Source organism: Corythoichthys intestinalis, chromosome 13 (genome assembly GCF_030265065.1).
Source record: "Corythoichthys intestinalis isolate RoL2023-P3 chromosome 13, ASM3026506v1, whole genome shotgun sequence".
NCBI lineage: Eukaryota > Metazoa > Chordata > Actinopteri > Syngnathiformes > Syngnathidae > Corythoichthys > Corythoichthys intestinalis.
In genome coordinates, this window is record NC_080407.1 from 14,811,099 (window position 1) to 14,838,409 (window position 27,311).

General features: G+C 39.0%; 2 protein-coding genes across 4 annotated transcripts in view; one reads left to right on the forward strand and one right to left on the reverse strand.

Moving 5' to 3' along the window:
- LOC130928708 (chemokine-like protein TAFA-2) overlaps positions 1-14,695 on the forward strand; it is an 86,027-nt gene extending 71,332 nt beyond the window's left edge. Inside the window, exons 3-6 of one of the 2 annotated variants that reach the window (XM_057855425.1) lie at positions 3,815-3,967; positions 8,306-8,430; positions 11,019-11,056; positions 14,299-14,695. In XM_057855425.1, the coding sequence (XP_057711408.1) occupies positions 3,815-3,967; positions 8,306-8,430; positions 11,019-11,048 (308 nt within the window). In that variant the 3' untranslated portion in view covers positions 11,049-11,056; positions 14,299-14,695. Of the gene's footprint in view, positions 1-3,811; positions 3,968-8,305; positions 8,431-11,018; positions 11,057-14,298 lie in introns of both variants that reach the window. The other variant, XM_057855424.1, reaches the window with a different exon arrangement.
- Positions 1-27,311, reverse strand: part of LOC130928701 (synapsin-3-like) — a 383,502-nt gene that overhangs the window by 301,392 nt on the left and 54,799 nt on the right. The window lies entirely within an intron of this gene.

Below are 27,311 nucleotides of genomic sequence, written 5' to 3' on the forward strand. Positions count from 1 at the left end.
TAAATAACAACCAAATTCTTGTTTTGTGCTAATTATTTCTTCAGTTACTGTTCTAGTTATTTAATTAATTGCTAGTTACGGTATTTGGTTAAACTTTATTTGACAGTGGCGCCATCAGACTGTCATCAGACCATCATAATTATGACATGACACTGCCATGAGCATTAATGAATGCTTATGACAGATGTCATTTCGGCAATCCGGCAAATGATCTCACTTTTGAATGAATGTAAAAGATCAGAACTGGACATAAATGGAGGTAGTGACATAATTTGCCGGATGACATCTCTCATAAGCATTCATTAATGCCTATGATAGTGCATGTCATAATTATGACGGTCTTATGGCAGTCTTATAACGTCACCGTCAAATAAAGTGTTACCTATTAACCCAAATAAATTTTTAAAAAATAAGCCGCACTGGACTATAAGCTGCAGCTGTTCTCACTGTATTATGGGATATTTACACCAAAAGATATTAACCAGGAACACTTTATTTGACAGCGCCATCATAAGAATGTCATAGGACCAAATGAACCATAATGAATGTACCAATTGGCTGCAAAAATTCATTGCTTCAAGAAGCTTCATTTGGCCATCACTGCTCCCTTGGGGGAGGCAGTCCACCTCTGCTGCGACCTGCTGTCAACTTGTTGTCATCTAACATTCCTCCTAGCATGCATTGCAGCACTACAGATGTAAATAACAGTCAAATTTCATGTTCTATGCCAATTATTTCTTCAGTTACCATCCTAGTTGTTTCATTAATGGCTATTTATGGAATTTGGGAAAACTATTTGACAGTGGCATCACATGACTGCCATTAGACAACTAAAATTATGACATGACACTGTCATGAGCATTAATGAATGCTTATGGCAGATTTTGTGTCATCTGGCAAATTATCCCATTTTTGAATGGATGTAAAAGATCTGAGCTGGACATAAATGGAGTTAGTGACATAATTTGCTGGATGACACTTAATTACATCTGTCTTAAACATTCAGTAATGCCCATGATACTGTCATGTCATAATTATGACGATCTTATGGCATTTTTATGACGCCGCTGTCAAATAAAGTGTTACCTGTTAACCCAAATGAATCAACAAATCAGCCACGAGTATAAGCCACGGGATTCAAAATGAGGGGAAAATGAAGCGGCTGATAGTCTGAAAATTACGGCAAACATACTGTGTAAAATAAGAACTACTTCAACTGAAGTTTTAGACAAAGTGCCAAAATAATGTCCCACATAAATAAAATCAATCGTAATGAGCCAAAATGTTCACAAATAAATCACGTTTACTCTAGTTAAACCAAAAAGCCACTACGGGGGCGACCAAAACATTACAACAAAACATTACAAATCATAGGACATACTAATGTAACGACAATTCCCAACATGCATTTTGCTTTATTACTTTTGTTAGTGACTATTTCTATCTGGTGACACTACGTGTATAATTATTTCTCAATCATTTATAGTTCATTTAATTTTTGCACCTAGAATGCAAATGGTCTGCTCACATAAATCCCAAGCATCTTAATTTGGAACCATCTAATGGTCAATAAGCATAACTGCTATGCTAAGCTGTTACCAGCCCTTGCATAAAGGCAGAAGGCTTCTACATTCACTTGGAAGACAACATCCATTTGGCACAAAACCGAAATTGATTATCCAATATTTTAAAATGCTTTTATCGGCTTTCCGATAATATCGGACAACTCTAATAAATATAGTAAAGGGTTTCCCCGAAGATTTCTTTAAGCTGTGGTGGTGGGCTGCATCAGAGTTGGACAGCCTCACCATGTCGTGCCATGGCAAAAAAATTTTGTGACGCTTTTTTTTCCACCAAGAAGAACCATAACAAAGATATACAGTTTATCACAAAAGTGAGTACACCCCTCACATTTCTGCAGATATTTAAGTAAATCTTTTCATGGGACAACACTGACAAAATGACACTTTGACACAATGAAAAGTAGTCTGTGTGCAGCTTTTATAAAAGAGTTAATTCATTCACAACCCCTGGCAACGAAAGTGAGTACACCAAATAGAAACCACGTACATCCCTAAATGTCCAAATTGAGTACTGCTTGTCATTTTTCTGAGCACTAACAGGCTGACCCCCCACTTCTTCAATCTCTGCAGCAATGCTGACAGCACTCCTGCGACGATCTTTCAAAGAAAGCATTTGGATGTGACGCTCAGCACATGCGCTCAGCTTCTTTGGACGACCAACCTGAGGCCTGTTCTGAGTGGACTCTGCTCTTTTAAAACGCTGGATGATCTTAGCCTCTGTGCTGCAGCTCATTTTCAGAGTGTTGGCAATCTTCTTGTAGTCTTGTCCATCTTCATGTAGCGCAAGAATACGTCTTTTGAGATCCTCGGAGAGTTCTTTGCCATGTGGTGCCATGTTGGAACTTCCAGTGACCAGTATGAGAGAGTGTGAGAGCTGCACTACAAATTTGAACACACCTGCTCCCTATGCACACCTGGACATAGTAACACTAATGAGTCACAAGACATTTTGGAGGGAAAATGACAAGCAGTACTCAATTTGGACATTTAGGGATTTAGTTTCTAAGGGGTGTACTCACTTTTGTTGCCAGGTGTTTCGATATTAATGCTATATTTTTAGGGGAAAATAAATTAAATCTATTATATAAGCTGCATACAGACTACTTTTCATTGTGTCAAAGTGTCATTTTGTCAGTGTTGTCCAATGAAAAGATATACTTAAATATGTGCAGAAATGCGAGGGGTGTACTCACTTTTGTGATGCACTGTATTTGAAATATTTCATTAGCCAGGCTAATGTCATAGCTCTCAGCTACGTTACATGTACGTAAAATGCGTAGCGGATTACAGCTTCGTTACCCTATGTAATGATACAACTTTTTTTTCTTGTAGCAATAGTACGACTTACATCTGGCAGTGACCCAAGGGTCGGCAACCCAAAATGTTGAAAGAGCCATATTTGATCCAAAAAAAAAAAAAAAAAAAATTAACTTAGCAAGGAGAGGTATGACAGTCATTTTTCGAGTGCCCCAGAGCCCGCGGAACTTGGGGAAAAAAAGCCCATTCATCAAAATTTCGTCAGCCGTGATTGCGTATATCATTCTGCCGAAACAGCCTGATAACACAGATATAAGTACGCCTGCTCCTCGTTGTTGACGTTAGCGCGGCGGTGCTCTGAAAATTGAGCAAGGCTCTATTTTGGGCCCCACCTCTCGTCGCAAATTCATTCAAACTTGGCCTACCACTTTCACCGAGAAGTTTAATGCAAACTACTGTAATGCCCCGGATATGCGTATATATATAGGGGAAACCCTGAAATATTTATGTGTAATTGATAAATACAGAAATAAATAAATAGATAAAAATTACAGAAATTTGTCGATGGTCCTGAAACACGACCTATCACTGCCATTATTCCCTATTGAAATGAATTGGACGCCTATCTATTAACTACACTGTCTTTTAAGGCGCAATCTGTCAGTCAAATGAAAGATGCGCAAGTATTACGGGAATTAGAGATGGTTGCAATTTCCACTGAATGATGCTTACAAGAAAATCGGGCCTCGTACAAGAGAAGAGTCCTTAAAAGAAAATGGGCTGTCTCCTCTAGTGAGTATTAGCTCTGAGCAAGATGAAAGAGGTGTTGTAAAGGCCCCAGAGAGAGGCTCTTATGGGATTCAATCCAAGGCCACAAGTGGAGGGTAATAACTTACTACAGAGCGCTGGATTAAACACTGATTGTTCCTTTTTTTCCCCCCACACTCTCTCTTTCCGTGTCATCTCTCCAGTAGCGCAGCACGTTCCCACGGGCACCTGCGAGGTGGTCGCCTTGCATCGCTGCTGCAATAAGAACAAAATCGAGGAGCGCTCGCAAACCGTCAAGTGCTCCTGTTTCCCGGGCCAAGTGGCTGGCACCACCAGAGCCGCTCCCTCCTGTGTAGACGGTACTGTTTGTCACCATTTAGCTTATGTTTGATGATCTAATTTGTTGCTGTAACACGCGGCGTTGATCCACCACTGTCTTTCGAATGGAAAATTTAAAGAACTAAATAGAGCACATTAGCTTTAACGGTTTCCTTTAATGACAAGTGTGTGACTGAACATGTTAATGCGCCCGACCTCAAGTACCGAGCAACTCTGCTTTGGTCGAGCTTTCTTTCTAAACTCTGGATCCAATTGTGTTTGACCTATTCCTTGACATTTAAGTATTGACATTTTCTGCAAATTAGAGCTGTGGGACACCAGCCTCAGTTTAGCGCCCGGTGGGTGTTCTCAGCAAAAGTGACCAGCACTTAACCTTTTAATTATTCCTTTTTTTCTCCGAGATGAAATTACCTTTAACTTCGCTCTGTGTGAGGCTGCCTTCCTCGGATAAATCATCACTGAGGATTTGAATAATGCGAAGGAAATATGAACTCTTTATTTTGTAAAAATGGCAGTGAATGATGTTTCAATGACATTGAAGCCGATAGACATCCAAACAATTATGAGCTCATGTAAATACCGCGTAGTTTGGGTATCACAACTATTTGTACTGACTAACATACTGATGTTTGGTTGATTTGTGATGTCATTTTTGCGATACATTTAGAGGAAAGGCTGGTAGCTCATAGACTTCATAACGTATTGACGGGTCTGATCCGGTCATGCACTGCGCCTCGCATTCAAGTAGGGGGCCGCCCACATCAAGAGGAGCAATTCACAAACGCACGCAGCAATCTAGCGTCGGATTTCTGTTGAAAAAGTACGAAAGTTGTTGAATTCGGGGATTTAGTCATTTATTCAAAAGAATTTTCACCGGAAAAGCTCTGTTTACATCAGGCGGCCGCTAGCTACATTCACTAACAGACTAACATTGTACTTCGACATATTTACGTAAAATAAAATGCTAACTGCACTTTTTTTTTCTTTTTGCTTTTAACCAAGAATTGAGACTGTTTTACGTCCATATCTATTAAGAATTCAGGGATTTAAGGATTTATTACAATAATTTTCACCGGAAAAGCTCTATTTACATAAGCCAGCCGCTAGCTACATTCACTAACTGACGAGCATTGTACTTTGACATAGTTACGTAAAATGAATGCAAACTGCACGTTTTTTGGGGTTTTTTTTAACCAAGAATTGAGACTTACGTCCATATCTATAAAGAATTCGGGGATTTAGGCTTTTATTCACAAGAATTTTCACTGGAAAAGCTCCGTTTACATCAGGCGGCCGCTAGCTACCTTTGCTAATAGACTAGCATTGTACTTTGACATATTTACTTAAAATAAATGCTAACAGCACGTCGTTGTTGGGTTTTTTTTTTTTTTTTTTGCTTTTAACCAAGAATCGAGACTGTTCTACGTCCATATCTATAAAGAATTCTGAGATTTAGGCATTTATGCACAAGAATTTTCACTGGAAAAGCTCTGTTTACATCACGCGGCCGCTAGCTACATTTGCTAACAGGCTAGCATTGTACTTTGACATATTTATGTAAAATAAATGCTAACAGCACGTTGTTGTTTTTTTTTTTTTTTTTTTGCTTTTAACCAAGAATCGGGACTGTTTTACATCCATATCTATAAAGAATTCAGAGATTTATGCATTTATGCACAAGAATTTTCACCGGAAAAGCTCTGTTTACATCAGGGGGCCGCAAGCTATATTCACTAACAGACTAGCATTGTACTTAGACATATTTACATAAAATAAACGCTAACTGCACATTTTTATTTTTTTGCTTTTAACCAAGAATCGAGACTGTTTTACGTCCATATCTATCTAGAATTTAGGGATTTAAGCATTTATTCACAAGAATTTTCACTGGAAAAGCTCAGTTTACAATAGGCAGCCGCTAGCTACATTTACTAATAGACTAGCATTTTACTTCGACATATATACGTAAAATAAATACTAACTGCACTTTTTTTTCGCTTTTAACCATGAATCGAGAATGTTTTACGTCCATATCTATTAAGAAATCAGGGATTTAAGAAATTATTCACAAGAATTTTCAACAAAAAAAGCTCTGTGATTCCACTCTGTCAGCTTTGACGGCCTCTCTAACAATGCAGGCCCCCTATTTATTGCCCCCGCGCCCCGTGTCCCATCAATACACTGTGACGTCTATCGGTAGCCGTAATTAGATCCAGGCCAAAGAGGAGTTGATGTCTATTGCTGTCAATGGCAACCAATGTAAAGTGAAGCTGAATGTCTGATACTTTCTGTTCTTTTTTTGTCTTCACACAAGAGCAGTGGTTCTTAACCTGTTCAGTGAGTAAGTCTAAGGGTTTGGCAATTTTCATACGCTGATTAAATCTGGGCAAAGTGGCTATTTAGACCAGTTTTTGGACAGGTTTGAAATGAAATATTTATTGTCACCATCATCGGTATCATTGACGATTACAACATTTTGGTATGATTTGCCCGAAGGAAGAGAGAACCGAAGAAGGACAAGGGGCAGACGGGAGAAGCATATGCTTATCATTTTCCCGTCCCCCAAACAGCCAAAAGACGCACAATCAAACATGGTAGAGTTGCATACATCACATTACATGAGCTATTCTTTTTCTTTTTTTTTCACATGAATTATCTTCCCAAAAGTTATTAATTGCATGGCACTTAAGCAATGTTGTCGATTTGTATGAGTTCCTTGATTAGGGTGATTGTCAAGTTTGTGTAGGGAGGGATAGCCGAGGGAGTCATGGTTTGCTCCAAATATACAGGCTTAATCCATTTCTTTTAACTGCTAGTCCTCGATCTAATGTGAAGAGGAACTGGTTTGCTCAGTGGTAGGTTGACTCGCACTTGGTATGAGGGAATTTAATGGACCAATGGGCAGCATGGTCGCAAATTTTGACTTGTTTATAAAACATACTGTCAAAATAAGAATTTTGAGCGGGAAGTTGCCAAATTATTAGCATGCTCGCTTAGATATACAGTATTGGTTTTAAATATGACAAAAAATATCTAATTCTCGAAGCGTTTGGTGAATCCACATGTGAAACTTGTGGAGTTCAGTACCTTTAGCAAGCTTTAGAAGCACTGCACTAAAGCAAAAAAGGGCGCTGGAAGTCACTCACACGAGCGGATGCTGAGGAACTTATTTTGTTTTTCCCATCCAATAACAGTCGTTTCGGTCCAAATTTGACATGCACCTTTTCTCCATACAAAGCTTGCACAATGGCAGGACGCACGCATACTGGATATTTTACAGTACGTACTACTACTAGGCTACTACAAAGACAGCGTTCTATTTCACCTACAGTGTGTGTTGGAGTTTTTGTATTAGAAATAAAAGTACCTGTGTATTACAACGCAAATCCCCGTAGCTGGACGGGCCAAAGATACACTAACACATTCATTTAAGTTCTCCACGGTCTAAATTTGCAGCTAACTCTTCCTCGCTGCGCACTATTATAAACTATCATGATCGTCTTTTTTTTACCTCGAATTGAATTTTAGAAAATTTCGCTGTTTTTATCAGGGAAAAAAAAAAAACACTAATTCGTTTTTGCGCCATGTTAACGCCTCCTCTTTCAACAGTTAACTTTTTGTTCCAATAGCATCTTATCCATCATGACCTGGGAGCAAGCAAAGTGTCAGGTGGCAGCCACGTGAACAATTTTTTTTTTCTTCAACGTATACATTTCATCTCCAAAGTTAAATATGGTATTGTTTCAATGTTTTATTTATTAAAAATCTACCAAAACATTTTTTCTCCCCAACACTAGTGTGTACTGCAGCACCCAACATCCCACACAACTGAGAGCAAAGTTCATATTATGTGATTCACAATATACTACTTTCATACCCGTCACATTGTAATCTTTCCTGCCCTCCCCCTTCAGTCATCACGACCTCGTTCGCGTATTTAACACATTCCGACCACATTAGCCGTCTCACAATTCCAAACAAACATTTTCAACTCAATAATCCACCGCTCATTACCCAACTCGCATCTTGTTAATGAATGAGTTCAAGGTCAAAAACATCTCCGACTGCCACAATGCAAACAAATGCGTCAACACAACTATTCCAGATGCTTCCAGCCATCATATTCACATCATTACTCGTTAAGTGAAACGCATGCAACGGGCTCGGCGTAGTTATCATTTGACAAGAAGCGTCAGGGGCTTTTTTAATAGCCATCTGCCTGTTACTGACCCTGCGTGCATGTTCCACCAAATTGCTGCTTTATAAGCTATAAAAAGTGTGAGATAAAAATTGATTCCGGTATAATTTCGCTGCAATTTTCTTTAGTGAGTCAACAAAGTTTCTCCTGTGCCTCGCAGCTTCTATCGTGGAGCAGAAATGGTGGTGTCAGATGCATCCGTGCCTGGACGGCGAAGAATGCAAAGTCCTTCCCGATTTGAAGGGCTGGAGCTGCGCGACGGGGAACAAAATCAAAACCACAAAGGTAAGATTTTGGGAGTTTTGTTGAACGTGACCTTACGCCAGCGTTTTCAAAGTCAACACGCTTCCACGCCGGGGCTAAAAAAACGAGCTAATGTTTGCAGCCGGTCCTCAGGGAGCCGTTAATCAATGGGCTGCCATGTCTCCTTAGCACTTTCAAGACACTTTGATCACCCAAACTGGCCAATTACTCGCTCCAATTACCTGCTTTTAACAATGTAACACAACGCCCGTATCCTTCAGTGTGTTATGATGACCCATACACTTGGCTTCTGCCTCTCGCCACGTACTTAATTATTTAAACAGTCCACACCATACCTGCCAGGAGCTGGCAGCCTGGAGCCTGGGGCTATTGATTCGGGGACTGAAAACGGGATATTTATTTGATTTGGGCGACGAAAACGCAGAGAAGACGCTGATAATGAACTCTTGTATATACTGTACTACTACTTGATGAACTACTGCTACTACAATAGTATGAAAAAGTATCTGAACCTTTTGGAATTTCTCACATTTTTGCATAAAATCATCATCAGATGTGATCTGATCTGATCTTTAAGTCACACAGATGAAAAAACTGTCTGCTTTGACTAAAACAACCCAAACATTTATAGCTTTTCATATTTTAATGAGGATAGAATGCGAACAATGACCGAAAGGGGGGAAAAATAAGTAAACGCTCTGCCTAAGGAGACTTAAAGAGCAAGTGACACCAGTTTTTACCAAAGAATTAAAGTCAAGTGTGTGCCCAATCACTATGAGTGGGTTTAAAGCTGCCCTGCCCACTATAAAACACACGCCCGGTAAGAATTGTGTTGATGAGAAGCATTGTCTGATGTGCATCATGGCTCGGACAAAAGAGCTGTCTGAAGACCTGCGATCAAGGATTGTTGATTTGTATACAGCTAGGAAAGGAGACAAAACCATCTCTAAAGGTTAATGTTCATCGATCAACAGTCAGAGAAGTTGTCTACAAATGGAGAGAGTTTGGCACTGTTGCTTCTCTCCCAGGGATTGGCTGCCAAGAGTTCAGCGCAGAATACACAGTGAGGTAAAAAAGAACCCGAGAGTGTCTGCTAATGACTTACAGAAATCACTGACGCAGTCCAATATCTCTGTGCACACATCAACTGAATGGAAAACTATGGCCAGGAATGTGTTCATGGGAGGACTCCACGGAAGGAAGCCACTGCTGTCTAAAAAAAAAAAAAACATTGTCGCCCGTTTAATGTTTGCAAAAAAACCCTTGGACACTCCACAGAAGTTTTGGCAAAATATTTTGTGGACTGATGAAACCAAAGTTAAATTGATTGGGAGTAACACACAACGTCATGGTTGAAGGAAAAATGGAACATCAACATCAACACCTCTTCCCCACCGTGAAGCATCGTGGAGGGAGCATCATGATTTGGTGCTGTTTTGCTGCCTCAGGGCCTGGACAACTTGCAATCATTAATGGAAGAATGAATTCAAAAGTTTTGCAGGAAAACCTGAGGCCTTCTGTCAGACAGATGAAGCAACAAGATTATTCAAAACACAGATATAAATCAACTTCAGAATGGTTTCAGAGTTCTGTAATGGCCAAGTCAAATTCTAGACTTGAAACCTATTGAGATGCTGTGGCATGACCTAAAGATTCATGCCAGACATCCTAGGAATCTGACTGAACTACAGCAGTTATGTAGGGAAGAATGGGTCAAGATCAGTCCTGATCGATGTGCTAGAGTCCAGGGATTTTCAACCCAGTCCTCAAGGCACACTGTGGGTCCTGGTTTTTGTTCCAGCCGATCCAGCAGAGACAGTTGAACCAATGAGGCTTCTGCTAAAACAAGCCACACCTGACTGCAATCAACTGATTGCACTTGTAAAACACCAGATTGGGGAAAAAGTGTTGTCATCTTGTTTGGTAAGAATGAAATCCTGCACCCACAGTGTGCCTTAGTGGAATAGGTTGGGGACCCCTGTGCTAGACTGATCTGCAGCTACAGGAAGCGTCTGGTTGAAGTTATTGCACCAAGGGAGTGTGTGTGTGTGTGTGTGGGGGGGGGGGGGGGGTATATTAAATGTGATGGTTCACTTATTTTCCCTCCTTCTGTTATTGTTTCCATGCTATCCTCATTAAAATATAAAAATGTATAAATGTTTGGGTGGTTTTAGTTAAAGCAGTGTTTTCATCTGTGTGATTTTGACAAAGATCAGATCACATTTGATGGTGATTTTATGCAGAAATGTGAGAAATTCCAAAAGGTTCAGATAATTTTACATTCAACTGTATATGCTACCTAGCTATAAGTAGTGTTACAAGCTCATTATGAGTACCATATTAGAAGCTGATACACCTAAAAATCGATAGGACGAAAAACGGGAAGTCAAGACTGATTTGGATGAGACTTACTACTGTATATTCTACATTGTGAAATCATTCTTGGTTCGAATGCGCTTCAACACCGGTTATAAGAATCTGATGCCATTTCTCACGATTAAATTTAGCCCAAATTTTATTTTGGGCATAAAAAAAAAAACGCAGAAATAACAGTGATGATCAACTCTAACTAAACATGTTTTGTTTTTTTTCCCCCACATGGATGGAAGATTTCCGCAGATCGAGAGCAACTTTGGTAACATTACAGGTGAGGCGTTTTGTTGGAGTATTTATCACAGTTTCATGAAAAAGTGTCAAAATCTCCCTCACTAACGTTTCTCCTCGCCACGCATTTGAATTCATCATCTGGAGTCGAGTTTGCACTTTCTTAGCTTTGCCTTCCCCGCTGAAATTCCAGGTGTATTATGGCCTAATAATCTCGCCCGCAGCTTTAAAGCAGCCTTATTATCATAAACCCAGTTGGCGGCGTACACAGCTCGACTGCACAAACACAAGCTACACACCTGCTGTGTTAAATCTCGCAGCCAGCCACACTTCCAGAGCGGAAACGAATCCTTTACGTGCTAAATTTGCACTTGTCAGACACCAATTAAGGCATTGCGACATTGCTCTTCCCTCTTTATTTTTAGTCGTTTCTCCCACCAATCAATTCTCCTCTCCCAGAGAGACCAGTGCATGTACACGACTGGAGGCTAACATGTCAGCTCATTTTCCCTAGCTGCAAATTACTCTCACATTAGCTCCCTGCACATCACAGACACTTTAAGATTGAATTGTTTTTGTAAAACAAAATACACATAGCGTCTGAATCTCAGCACATTTTCAAGATTAGGGGTACTGTAGGGGCAAAGTTTTTAGTCGAGACCATACATTTACTATATGAGAAACGGTTCTAAATTATGTAATTTTTCTAAAAGTAACTTGTGGCGTTAGCGTAGCATTCATGTTAGCATTAGCTTTAGCGTGGCGAGCATCCTCTTAAAAACTCTCGCGTGTTCACATCTCGTCATGACGTCGGTAGGTTTAATTATTTGAAAATACAGGTAGACCCCGGTTTGCAACGTACCCGACTTACGTGATTTCGACTTTACGACAACATTTGTTGCTTGTGAAGCATCTACAGATGTAACACCTCTATATAACACCTTTTTAACTGTTTATTGCGCGTTTTCAATTGTGATTGAATACGTGGGGTGAGTTTATGGGATTGTTTTGATGATGTTTGGACGCTAACAGATACATGCTAATCGTTTGTGTGGATTGTTATTGCTGTATCAGCAGCTAGTTATGACCGCAAATTTGAATGGCTGTGATTGAAGATGAAACAGATTTTTGTTTTTTTTGTTTTTTTTAGTTTGATTCTGCAAGTATTGATGTCATTAATAGCTGAATATCTGACATCGCCATTTCGGAGCTTAGCTCGCTGTCTAGCTAGGACTTAGCTCCACCGTCTTGGCGAGGACAGTACAATGACGTATAATACATGTTTTTGTACTAAAATGACAGTACTATATCAACAATAGTATAATAGTACCATATTTTCCACACTATAAGGCGCAATTGAAAGTCTTCAATTTTCTCAAAAGCAGACAGTACGCCATATAATCCGAGGCACCTTACATATGGATCAATATTGGTCAATCATGGCATGACATTCCTTTAGCGCAGCACCATCTACTGAATGCATAACGCAACCCCAACCACTACTACGACAACTAGTACTACTACTACTACTACCGCGCCTTATAATGCAATGTGCCGTATATACACTCCTGGCCAAAAGTATTGTCACCCCTTCAATTCTGTCAAATAACGCTCAATTTCTCCCAGAAAATGATTGCATTTACAAATGCTTTGGTAGTAATATATTCATTGATTTAGCTTGCAATGAAAAAAGCACAAAAGACAATGAAAAAAACTTAATTATAATTTTACACAAAACTAAAGGGGCCGGACGAAAGTATTGGCACCCTCAGCCTAATACTTGGTAGCACAACCTTTAGACAAAAATAACTGCGAAAAAACGCTTGCCATATCCATCAATGGGTTTCTTACAATGCTCTGCTGGAATTTTAGATCATTCTTTGGCCAACTGCCCCGGGTCTCAGATTTGAAGGGTGCCTTCTCCAAACTGCCATTTTCAGATCTCTCCACATTAATGTTCTACGGGATTCAGGTCTGGACTCATTGCTGGCCACACTACAAATCTCCAGTGCTTTCTCTCAAACCATTTTCTAGTGCTTTTAGAAGTGTGTGTTGGGTCATTGTCCTGCTGGAAGACCCATGACCTCTGAGGGAGACGCCGCTTTCTCACACTGGGCCCTACATTATGCAGCAAAATTTGTTGGTAGCCTTCAGACTTCATAATGCCATACACACGGTCAAGCAGTCCAGTGCCAGAGGCAGCAAAGCAACCCCAAAACATTAGGGAACCTCTGCCATGTTTGACTGTGGGGACAGTGTTCTTTTCTTTGAAGGCCTCGTTTTTTTCCTGTAAACTCTATGTTGAGGCCTTTACCCAAAAAGCTCTACTTTGTCTCATCTGACCAGAGAACATTCTTCCAAAACATTTTTGGCTTACTCAGGTAAGTTTTGGCAAACTCCAGCCTGGTGGTTTTATGTCTCTGGGTCAGTCGTGGGGTCTTCCTGGGTAGAGTCCCTTTTCGTTCAGACGACGACAGATAGCACAGGTTGACACTGTTGTAGCCTCAGAATGCAGGACAGCTTGAACTTGTTTGGATGTTAGTCGAGGTTCTTCATCCACCATCCGCACAATCTTTCGTTAAAATGTCGCGTCAATTTTTCTTTTCCATCCACATCTAGGGAGGTTAGCCCCAGTTCCATAGGCTTTACACTTATTGACACTGTGCACTGTAGACACAGGAACATTCAGGTTTTTGGAGATGGACTTGTAACCTTGAGATCTCCCATGCTTCCTCTCAATTTTGCTTCTCAAGTCCACAGACAGTTCTTTGGTCTTCTTTCTTTTCTCGATGCTCATTGTGGTACACACAAGGACACGGGACAGAGGTTGAGTTAACTTTAATCCATTTTAACTGGCTGCACATGGGATTTAGTTATTGCCACTACCTGTTATGTGCCACAGGTAAGTAACAAGTGCTGTTAATTACACAAATTAGAGAAGTGTCACATGATTTTTCAAAGGGTACCAATACTTTTGTCCTGCCCATTTTTGGAGTTTAGTGTAAAATGATCACGATTTAATGATTTTTTTCATCGTCTTTTGTGTTTTTTTCATTGCACGAAAAATAAATGATGCTATTACTACCAAAGCATTTGTAATTGCAATCATCTTCTGGGAGAAATTGAGCATTATCTGACTGAATTGCAGGGGTGCCACTACTTTAGGCCAGCACAACTTTGACTGCACTAGTTTCTCCACATGAAAAATATCAGAATGATTAGATTTTGATGATTTTGTTTCCGGCAAAATTGTCACATTGGAATTCTTTTTTCCCCCAAACCCAGATGAATCAAAGAAGAAGAGGCCTCATGCATAGACTTTTTCTGTAAATAGACTGCAATGAATCCTTGGACGACTTGGAATCCTTCAAGAGTGGATTGAAAGAAGCCTGACCGGACAACGGGATTTGCTGGCTTAGAATGTACTGCTTTTAGTGGGTTACAATGGCGAACGTTGCTTCAATGTTCAATTCTAGACTCATAAGTCCTTTTCCAGGTTTTGTTTCTCGCACCGGACGACGGTGCGGAAAGTAGCGTCGAAGAGTGTTTGAAATAGATGTGCTGTAACCGAGTAGCGGATATTCAGGGGGATTTTCAAAGAAGTACACAACCACACTGCTATTTTTTTTTTTTTTTTACATTTGAAAACTTTTGCATAAAAATGCACCGTCAATGCAGTAATAGAAGCTACTTTTGCATCTTTTGGTTTTTTTTTGGGGGGGGGGGGGGGGGGGGGGGAATCTGCCAGCTTTTTGCTTTAAATCAGTGGCTATGAACATTTACATAACTGTTTTCAATTCAAATATGACATGACGTATTTTGTCCGAGTAAGTGATGACATCGGTAATAAACTGTGGTTGTGTCATTGGAAGTGTTTCATCATTTTTTTTATTTTTTATTTTTAAAGAGAATTTAAAAAATGGAATCATACAAGATTATCACATTATCCATCAACCTGGATTGGACATACATTACCGTCCATTTACAGGATGTAGTTTCTACGTATCTTTCCGGAATGGGTAACTTCTTGGTTATCTTTCATTTTGAGCAAGGTTCATATGATGAATACATATCCATAATCCCTGCCATACCCTATTCGTTCCTATCCTATCGGTTAGTACGCTGCCGTTTAGTTAATCCTGCAACTTTTTCAAAGTGTCAAATAATTAGCAGGCAAAGATTTTACCAATGACATGACATTGACAACATGACAGAAACATCGATTCATCGGACGATTCACAATTCTTCCTAAGAATCGATTGGCTAATCAATTATCAAATCAACTATTTTGGATTTTTTTTTTTTTCAACAATATTGACATAACAAACGGATGGAATCTATCTAAAACTCGAATTGTCAGCCATAGACTTCACTATCAGTTGACGAGACTCTGGGCTGATCCGTAGAGGGCCTATTTTCAAAAACGTAAAATTCAACTATTTTCAAAACCAAAGCCACCAGCGACTGTAAAATTATTATTATAAGTACACCTCTGCCTAACATTGTGTCCTTTTTTCCATTGAAGAAAAAAAGTGACATAGATCAACTTACAATAAAGTACAACCTTAGTATCATTGTTGTGTTTGTAACAGACAAGATTTAAAGTGCATCAATTTGCCTGAATTAAAAAAATATGTCACATCCAAACTGTAAAAATACACTCAAGGTACATTTTATGAACATTTGATACAGAAATATAAAATTCAATAAAATCAATAAATAAATACAAATTGATTAGCAAGATTCCCACAAGGACAAAATGCCAAACAATTTGACCGAAAAAAACAAAAGCGACAGTGTCATTGGAGAGAGCGACAGTTTTTAATTTTTGTTGCTCGCAGTATCAGCTCTTTTGCAATGGTGTGGGGTTATTCAGCACTAAAATTACTGATATAACCAGGGGTGAAAGTGGGAAGAATTTCTTGCCGGAACTCCCAGACTAAAGGTCGCCACGGAGCCAGAAATTTTATTTATCTATTTTTCCATTCAAAATTGTATTTTTTCAATGATTTGCAAAATAAAAGTTAACAAAAACAGCAATAACCCCAACCTTTATCTCCTAATTTTTACTTTCGCTCATTTCCTCACATACTAAATGCCAAAAATGTAAGTACTTAAGAACATAGGATATACATATATTAAAATTGAAGTTAAACATTTTTATTTATTTTTTTAATAATATAGATATAAGTAACATACATTCAGAAAAATAAGTACAAATGACTTATATTATGCAGAGTGGAATGGAATATATTTTGAAGATGATGCAAACATTGACTTTTTTAAATCATAAGGAAATGAATAAGTAGCCTAACATAAATGAACAAATATAAGTCCAAAGTGCACATTGACAGCTAAGATGTTGTGAACCTCCCCATCAGAGCAAATAAATCTAAATATGATAAATAAGCCTCCTCAACTCTTTTGTTGCGCTTAAAGATTTGATCCATTTTATGTTGCATTGCCCTTTGTTGTCGCATCAATTCAACAAGCTTTTTTTTTGCTGTTCCAGAAAACATGCACATTTGAACCAATCAGAGCTAACCATCTCTGCTGATCACGTGTCAGTATGTCAGCCAATTGAATGGATAAATGAGTCCAGGCGTATTGCTTTGCTGCTTGCATTCGCACATTGACGTGACTCATCATCTTCAGACTAAGATAACTGCAGCAGCTGGGGAAACTTCCTTGCTGTCCGTGTAATAATACCAATAATAAATATTGATGGAAACAGATTACGCTTCACCAGCACTTTATTATGCTTGTTGTTAACACTTGTGTATGTAGATCTGATGTTGTTAGATCGTTTTCTTCTTGGAGCTGAAATGCATGCGTGGCAGCTTAGTATTTTTTTTTTTACATAGCGTTTTGACAGTTGCTGTCATATTTTCGGAATCAAAGCACCGTGTATCGGAACAGCATTCAAGCCCTGAATCTTATACCGGAACAGCATTCTGGCCCTGAATCATATACAGGAACTGCGTTCTGGCCCTGAATCTTATACCGGAACTGCGTTCCTGACCGTTCTGGCCCACTTTCACCCCTGGATATAACACTGACAAAGCGGGACAATTGTTGGCAATATTCACCACGTTTTCGCTGAAAAACAATCAAGCGGCTTATCAATTAGATTGGGGTCTAATGTCTTTAAGTGACGTCTTAAGTGGTTCGGCTTCCCGCTGTCTGCCACAAACATTTTTAGACACAGTAAACCGAGTGGTCTTTCCATGTCTCCCAAGTGGGAAAAGTCAAAGCAAAACGGCGCATTCTCAGCGGCCCGGTGAGAAATGGAGGTGAGTGTAGTCATCGTGACGCTCCTAAGGCAAACAAGGTGCTTCTCAGGCAGACACTTGAGAACCGGAGAAGATTGCGTGAGCCCGGCCAGAGAACGTCACACGGCTCTTTATAATATCTCTTTGCTTTGTGCTCGTTTGGTTCAAAAATACTTAGCACACTCTGAAAATGAGAGCGCCACTGCTACCCACAGAGTGGATGTGCAAGTACACTTTGTTCTAGTACGGTAAAAAGTATATTCCCCGATTCCACCCCCGGCATCGTTCTGCCAGGGGGGGCGCGCCCCACTATTTGAGAAGTACTGCACTAGATGAACAAAAATCACCAAATGCAGGGATAATCACCTTTATTTACAGGATCAATAGCAATACTTAACATATCATTTATGTTTTTGCCCAAAATAGCACAACACAATAAAACTCAATTTTCACATCAGAAACTTAAAGGGTATGAAAACGCAAACGGGGTGTGAGACATCAATACAACCGTTATGTGCCAAGATAACAAATATTGATAAAGTTAACAAAAAAATCAATCAGATTAATGAGCAATTATCGAAAATAGATCGAAAATGACAAACATTTCCGAAAGTGTTTCGGAAACAGCCGAATGGGGCGGAGACGTCATAACAAGGAAACAAAAGGTCGAGGCAGGTGCCATCGTTGTTTATCGACGAGAGAGTTGCGTTCGTGTTTTATCAAAAAAATCGCTAAAATGGTTCAAACCTGTCATGCTATGTTGTTTACAAATAGCCATTTGTCGCAATGTAGTACCCATGAGTTCCCGAACGCGAGAAAAAGAGCTGGACTACGCAGACAATGAGTAAAGTTCGTCAGTGCTAAGAGGGCTAATTTTGCAATTTTACGGGGAAAAGGGAACCTGACGAGCCAGAAGATGTGCCTACAACCGCAAAGAAAACAAAATTTATGCTACTTCCCAATCACTAAAGACCCACGAACTGCGAAGGAGTGAATTCGTGACCCGTATGTGAATAAATCCAGTGATTCGAGCATGTCTGTGGAACAGGAATATCAGCTTGTAGAGATCACAAATCACGGCGACTTAAACGTACATTTGAGACAACAACTCTACCGAAGTTCTGGATTAAAGTCATTTCTGAATATCCCGACATCGCTAGGAGCGCGCTGAAAACTGTGCTACAATTTCCAACATCGTGTATTTGTGATGCTAGCTTCTCTCACTCTCCCATCCCGGGACCATCACGTCTCAACGAAACAAACTCAGCCCTCCCACTGATTCAGCGGGTGAGTTGTATTTTTTCCCTGCACTTAACACGACGGGGCTAAAAACAAATGCTATTTTATATTTGCTGTATTTTTCTGCCGCACATTGCCGGTGTTCTGACAAAGTTGGCATGCGCGTTACGTTAAAAAGGACCGCGAATGCGGCGATTCCTAAGTACACACTACAAACTTTCTTTAAAAAAAGGAATATTAACTTACGTTTGCCATGTTTGGCGCACACAACAACTGCACGTAGCCCTCTCACTTAACGACTTCGCCGTGTCGTTAAGCGTTGATTTACGCCATTTCCGTGTTGCACATGTATGTTTGTGATGTAAATAGTTTTTTAGTACCATTGGATAACATCAAGAGTCCAACTGAATATAAAAGAGGGCTTTTTTTCACCGCCACAAAAGCTTTGGGAGCAAAATTTTATAAGGGTGCAAAATTTGACAGGACACTTGTACGTGAAAAAAAGACCCAAATCACACCGGTCCGTGGTGCAAAAAAGGTTGGGGACCCCTGCTCTAATCCCGTTCATATTTGTGTCGGTAGGCAGAGCGAAACCGATGATAGCATATTAAATGATAATTATTCTATACATTATTTTGCGGTCACGGTGTATCAGCTTCACAAAAAGAAATGCAAAACAAACCATTCGGTGATTCTGTTGCCGCCGGTGTTTCATCAGTGTGATTGTTCCCCTCAATGATCCTTTCATTAGGCTGCATTGGCTTTCGTTTGGGCTCAAATAACCCAAAACACCAAAGAAAGTTCATAACTCTCCTCGTCACCATTAGAAGAATGTTCGTTACGTCGGATTCGTCGCTGCAAATAGAAACAAAATTGTCCGCGATCATCGCCGCCATTCAGTACTAAGCACTGAGCCGCTTGTTTCCCTATAGTGACGTCACGCACACAATATGCTAGATTTCCGGCATCTCGGGGGCGGGTCCTTTTAGCTTGACAATCGACCTAATTTCTATCATTTTCTTGGTGTTGCGATGTGTGTAATTACACGAAGTGGCATGATATGAATTCAAAAGGCATGCGTTGATGGATAAATGATGGAATATTAGCATTTCCCCAGGTGTTGTCATACCCTTTAATACTCGAGGAAAGCATGCAGAATCATCTGAATTTTACTCAACAAAAGCAAAATTTGCATTTTTCTATTTACAATCACGACTTATTTCGGTTGAATTGCGCCGTTGTGTAGACTACAAAATCCAAAATGGTGGCTGTCGCAAAACAATGAGCTTTTTAAGTGGAAAATTCTTGTTAATAAGTGTTTAAATCGTGGAATTTCTAGAGAAATGAACGTAAAACAGTCTGGATTCTTGGTTAAAAGCAAAAAACCGGCAGTTATCGTTCATTTTAAGTATCTATTTCAAGCTAAAGTTACGGTATTGTGTAATCCAAAATGGCAGCTGTCACGAAAAAGTTTTTAAGTTGAAAATTCTTTTAACAAATGCTTAAATCGCGGTTTCTATACATGTGAACGTAAAACAGTATAAATTCTTGGTTAAAAGCAAAAAACGGGCAGTTATCGTTCATTTTAAGTACCTATTTCAAGCAAAAGTTACGGTAATATATAATCCAAAATGGCAGCTGTCACGAAACAGAGCTTTTTAAGTCGAAAATTCATGTACATAAAAGCTTAAATCGCTGAATTTCTACAGATAAGAACCAAAAACAGTCTAGATTTTTGGTCAAAAGCAAAAAACGGGCCGTTATTGTTCATTTTAAGTAGCTATTTGAATCAAAAGTTACGGTATTGTGTAATCCAAAATGACAGTCGTCCCAAAACAAATAACTTTTGAAGTTGAAAATTCTTGTAATTAAAAGCTTAAATTGTGGAATTTCTATAGATATGAACCTAAAACCGTCAAGGTTAGTGGTCAAAAGCAAAAAAAAAAAAAAGCAAAAAACAAAAAAACGGCCAGTTTTCGTTAATTTTACATAAATATTTCATAAGCAAAAGTTACGGTATTTAAAAATGTAATTAAAAATGGCGGCCGTTACAAAACAAAGAACTTTTCAAGTTGAAATTTCTTGTCAATAAATGCTTAAATCGCGGAATTTCTATAGATATGAACGTAAAACAGTCCAGATTCTGAGTTAAAAGAAAAAAAATGGGCGGATATTCTTCATTTTACGTAAATATTTCACGCTAAAGTTACATTAATTTCATCTATTGATTTTTCTCACAACGTTTTAAAGTGCATACATGGTGCTATTTGTTATCATAATTACCTTGAATCCTCGACCAAATCACTGTTGAGACACTCCTGCCTGCTTGTATGAAGTATAACCTTTGTCCTATTTCCACCTAAATCCGGCGTTAGAACGCAGCATGTTTGAGTTTATCACGGTTTATCACCCTTCTGCCTGAGTCGGCCCCCTACGGCAAGGCGTGGCACAATGTCTGTGGGAGGTGTCTTGTCAACTGATGGGGGAGTCTACAGTATGTTCAAGCGTTTTAGATCGATTTTTATACAACATCATCAGGTAAATTCGACCTAAAAATAATTTTAAAAAATAAAACAATTTTAACAATTCAGTTGCTGAAAAAGCCCCTGCGCTGCAGAAGAATCCCAAGGATGACGCGTTCCAGTTCAATCTCACGCATGATATCAAATCTGAAGGTTACGAAAAAAACAGTACACCGCTGCCTCGACAGGAGGCGATTTGAAATGCAACGCGACTGTATCCGAGTTTCTCCGGAGGAAATTGTCTGCCTTCCGCCATCCCGCCGGTGTCACGTTGACCTCCCGTGAGCCCAATATTTTCTTTAAAAATGAATCAATCCTTTGAAAAATGACTTTTTTTTTGTTTGTCCCCCGAGGGCACATTGATCCTCCTGCAAAGCGCTCCGAAATGACTTGCTGATGAAGCGGTGAAAGGGCTTCATTTTGAAAACAAATGGCTTTCTAGTTGAGCCGCAGCAGGTTGTTTTGCCTGCAGCTGCTTCGCGTGTTTGAAAGGGGAGGTGGGGCTTCTTAAGTCTTATTTTCTATCAAATGCTAAATTAACAGCGACCCCCGTCACTTGAAAAGCACACAAACTGCCGTTATTAGAAGCAGTTGGTGATTTACAACGCTGCCGTAATCCGCCATCCCACCCTGCGAGTTAGACTTTTCTCACTTTTATATATTTTGGTCCATAAAGATAATGAGATTCTTTGAGTGTTTATTAATGTTTTTGAAATTTGGATGTTTATCGGCAGGACTTGGGTGCAATTTCAGGGTGGAACTTAAAGAGCATACGACAGGAGGGAAAAAAAAAAAAAGTCTTAAATAGCATTATTATGTGAATTAGAATCATATTTTGAGACGATTCGACTATATACAACAATTTAGCAAAGCGCAGATGACGAGAAATTAGTCTTTTAATCTGCCGGTTAGCCACGTCTACCGTTATAAGGCTCGAGCGTCCCCAACAGGTGGATGACATCAGCGGGAGACTGGACTCATCGGTTTTACTATTCAGCCCATTGAGGGGGAATTATTCAGAACGAGGAAAACGCGACGAAGAGAGCCGCAAAATGTCATTGTTTCAGTCTCTCTACTCCCATATTTTTACAGGATATTCTTTTTATCCAAGTCTTTTCCCCATTAGCTAAATAAATGGCTTGAGAAGGACCAGTCAGCCCGTCAAGGGGTAACTATTCACAACGAGGAAAACGCGACGAAAAGAGCTGCAAAATGTCATTGTTTCTGTCTTTTTACTTCAATATTTTTATCCAACACATTAGTCCAACACACACACACTGCGCGGTCTTCGGGACGTAATGAGGAATGGAGCGAGAGTAGCTAAACATCATGCTTGTCATTACCCGGCCCCTCAGGTAATGCCAATGCTCAACTCACGGCTCTAGCTCAACTCATGCCGCGAGATAAAAAAAACAACAACATACCTGACTAATGCTACAAAGTACGTCCACATGATGGTACGGTAGATATCATATTTATATAGGACTACATGCAAAACTGACTCGATGGCGTTAGCAGCACATGTACAGAAAGCTAAATGCGGGCGTTAGTAAACGGACGCCATCTTAAAGCAGTAGACTTCCCTGCAAGGCTGTTGTAGCGAACCTTCCAAGCGAACCTAATTAACTTTTTATCTAAAATACTCCTAAATCGGTAAAATATTGACTTGAATCTATCTTTAAAATAGTTTTAAAACTTTCACATGTCGCAAGTAGAAAAAAGGGAAATTATGGAATAACGGGAGCAATTTTAACAACTTTAATGGTTGATTCACAACATTAAATTAATTTAATGTAGTTTAAAGCTGCTGATACAGAATGGGGATTTGAGTATATTTTTTATTGTTTTTAACTGTTAACTTGATACTGAAATAGTCGTTTATTTAAGCCAGCCAGGCTTTTTTAACAGTTTTTGTAACTAAAGTACAAAACATTAAAAGCAGCTAATAGCGGGGGCGGTGGGGGTGATCAATAATCGATTTGTAATCGAATCGTAGCCCCTGAATCGTAATCGAATCGTTAGGTGCCAAAAAATTCCGACTTCTAACTATAAATGCTACAAATATTGTGAATTCAGTACGTAACACAGATGACTCGAACCACTAATAGGATGTTTTGCTCATGTGGTAAACATACCTGCTAAGAGAGCAGTAGCAATCAACAGTGTGCCTTGCCTCACTTTACAAACATTAAAGATTGTTCTTAGCGCTTTTATACAAAATTTCTTCAGATCAGTAAGAAGTAAGCACATAAATATTGAAGACATTGTTATTTTTGCTTATTAGCAAAATAAAAAATAAAAATAAAAAAAAAAACAATGGTATTTTTTTTCCCAGAGCATCAAATGTACTGAATCGAATCAAAAATCGTGTCCCTCGTATCAAAAATTGTACCGAACCGTGACCGTATCGTTGCATCCCTACATATTAGTACTGTATTTTTCGTACTGTAAGTCGCAGTTTTTTTCCATAGTTTGGCTGAGGGTGCGACTTATCACTGGAGCGACTTATATGTGAAATTATTAACACATTATTATATTATTTCACATGTTATTTTGGTGTTTTGGAGTGACACTGATGGTTTGGTAAACTTGTTAGCATGTTCTTTATTCTATAGTTATCTGAATAACTCTTAATAGGTATGTTACGTTAACATACCGGCCACATTCACATTTTGTTGTTCATACATCATGTAACATTATCACACTGTACACTTATTCAGCATGTTGTTCTCCATTTTTATTTTAAATTGCCTTTGAAGATGACATATCTGCTCTATGTGTTGGATTTTATCAAGTAAATTTCCCCCAAAAATGCGACTTACACTCCAGTGCGACTGGTATGTTTTTTTTCCTCTTCGTTCGGCATTTTATAGCTGGTGCCACTTATACTCAGGTGCGACTTATAGTCCGAAAAATACAGTACTGTTAATTACCACTAATTATCTTCAGAGGCAAGATCTTCCACTCGTATTTTCACATATCTTTATGTAAATCGACTGTGTACAAAAGAATTAAAACAAACATGTTGGACTATTCCATGCAGGCATCTCAAGAAAAAGCGTGGTTCCTGATTCATAATACACTTTGACATTTAATTAAAAGACTTCCAAATCAAGTAAAAGCAAATAATGATCTCCTGTTTTTGAATCCCGTGTGCTGTCATTAGAAAAGAACATGAAAAGAATTACCTCTCTTTCCACATGTTGTATGGCGCTATAATCTAATGAGACTTATTTTTCTAATTACAAAGTCTTCCATGGGAGCACAGCTCATCGATTCGCTGGGAAAACAAATTTCATTACAGACGTGCTATCAAGCCGCGATTCTCGGTAGTTTAATTCCAGATAATTGTGATGCACGACAATGGGAGTTTTTAATTGATCCGTCCTAATAGATTTGATTTCCATCTACAACAGCGGTAACATCCATCTTGTGTTGGATCTTTTTCATTCTATCTTTCGCCTCCGGGATCTTATATGAGGTTATTGGGGAATTTGATAAGCAACAGCGCACTGACCATAGCGGACGTGGATCTTCTGCTGATACGTCTCTAATTAGCAGCGGGATGGATTATTTGACACTCTCCCCATGCGCTCTGACAGAAGCATTGCTCACCACTTGATCTTGAATTACAAAAGACAACTAGAGGACATATTCATACTTCTTAAATGATGCCTTTTTGGTCTTCCTGTAACTAAACAACACAAGTACATGCTAGGAAAGTTGGGGGGGAAGCTAACAAAGCTGAAGTGTAACATAATGGAATTTTATGTAAGCAGTAGCGACGAAGGGAGGTAATAATACCATAATTTTCGGACTATAAACTTCCACTTTTTTCCTTCATTTTGAATCCCACATTCCTCCTAGCATGCATTGCAGCACTACAAATGTAAATAACAATCAAAATTCCAGTTCTGTGCTAAATATTTATTAAGTTACTGTTCCAGTTGTTTCATTAATTCCTTTTTATGGTATTTTGTAACACTTTATTTGACCGTGGTGTCGCATTATTATTATTATTTCCTTCATTTTGAATCCCGTGGTTTATAGTCCAGTGCGGCTTATTTGTTTATTTGGTTTAATAGGCAACACATTCCTCCAAACATGCATTGCAGAGCTACAGATGTAAATAACAATCAAAATTCATGTTCTGTGCTAATTTTGTTCTGCAGTTACTGTTCCAGTTGTTTCATTAATTGCTAGTTATGGTATTTGGTAGCACTTTATTGGACAGCGGCACCTTAAGACATTCATAAGACCGTCATAATTATGAAATGACACTATCATTGTGATTATTGAATGCTTATGAGTATGACAGATGTCATTAAGTGTCATTCGGCAACATTTATGTCCAGCTCGGATCTTTTACATCTTCAAAAAGTGATAACACTAAATGACATCTGTAATAAGCATTCATTTATACTCATGACAGTGTCATGTCATAATTATATTTGTCTAATGACAGTCTTAAGGTGCCACTGTCCAATAAAGTGCTACCAAATACCATAACTAGCAATTAATGAAACAACTGGAACTGCAACTGCAGAAATAATTAGCACAGAACATGAATTTTTGATTGTTATTTACATCTGTAGCTCTGCAATGCATGCTAGGTAGCATGTTGGGCAAAAACAGTGTTGACAGCAAGTGGCAGCCAAGGTTGACAGTCTCCCCCTATAAAACTATACAATGAGGTCAGCTGTGGCTTTTCGTCCAGTGCGGCTTATCTATGAACAAAAGCAGTTTTCGTGTCAAATTTGATGGGTATTGGCTTATAGTCAGTTGCGGCATATAGTGCGAAAATTACGGGAATACTTAAGACCTTGTAAATGGAGGAAATGCAGTGCAAAGTAGGCAAGTTGGGGGAGGGGGGGGTAACAAAGCAGCAATGTAACATAATGAAATCTTATGTTAACATAAGCGATGACGGACAACAAAATAGTTCACAGTCCAATGAATGTAAGATTTGTAGTTGCAGTGTAATTTCTGGTACCCCAGTGAAAGCTGGACTTATTGCTGTCTATGAAAAAAAAAAAAAAAAAAAAAAAAAAAAGCACGGCTGCATATCACATCAAAAAAGTGCACATGCACAATAATGATAAAGGTCAGAGTGGATATAAAAAAAATGCTGCTGCTCTGGGCACTATGAAATTTAGTGGGGGGGATTAAATGTAACAGCAAAGATTGCCTTTTTTACCCCAAACACTTGCTGCCATTGACGACGACAGATGTCCAATCATCCGAATATCACAAGTAGACGAACGTCCACCTTCTTCCAACCGCTTTAAAATACCACTATAAACTAGAAAATGCCATTTCTGGTGAAATTGCAATGGTAGCTTTGGTTTGGCAAAGCCCTTGGGGTCACTTCCTGTTGATATTAGGTCATTTCTGTTTGATTTGGGGGCATTTCGGACTACTACCACTCTTACGCTGCTACTTTGGGTGACACAAGAGTTGTTGCATTTTTCCTCTTTATTCTACATTCTAGATTTTTTGTTTTTTTGCTAAGCAGCTGTAACAGTATCAAGTAGCTGCACCGATTTCACCAATGAGATGTCACAACAATAATCACGTGACTCCATTATCCAAATAAGATGCAAGCTCGCCGCTCTAACTTCATGCCAGCCTGTCCAGTCATGTGGTGTCTTTAAAGCACCGTTAAAAAAATGAAGTATTTGATATAGAGCGCTGCTGTCAACATGACTCAAAAGTGCGGATTTTAACCTCTCTCCCAGACCACGGAAAACCGGAGATCTGAAACTTTTAATTTCAAAATAGAAACTTTGAAGGAACTCTTCACTATTCAAACTCGGAACTATTTTCTCCACGAGAGGTCAGTCATGCTCTTTGGACGAATAATGCTGGTTTTACATATAATATAATAATATGTTTTTTTTTTTCTCTCGTCGGAATAAGGGTTGTTCCGATCATGTTTTTTTGCTCCCGATTCAATTCCAATCATTCCCGATAATTTTTCCCCATCATACACATTTTGGCAATGCATTAAGAAAAAAATGAATAAAACTCGGACGAATATATACATTCAACATACGGTACACTACTGTATTTGTTTATTATGACAATAAATCCTCAAGATGGCATTTACATTATTAACATTCTTTCTGTGAGAGGGATCCACGGATAGAAAGACTTGTAATTCTTCACAGATAAATGTGACTTTGTATATTGTGACTAAATATTGCCATCTAGAGTATTTGTCGAGCTTTCAGTAAATGATACTGTAGCCATTTAACTGTTCTGC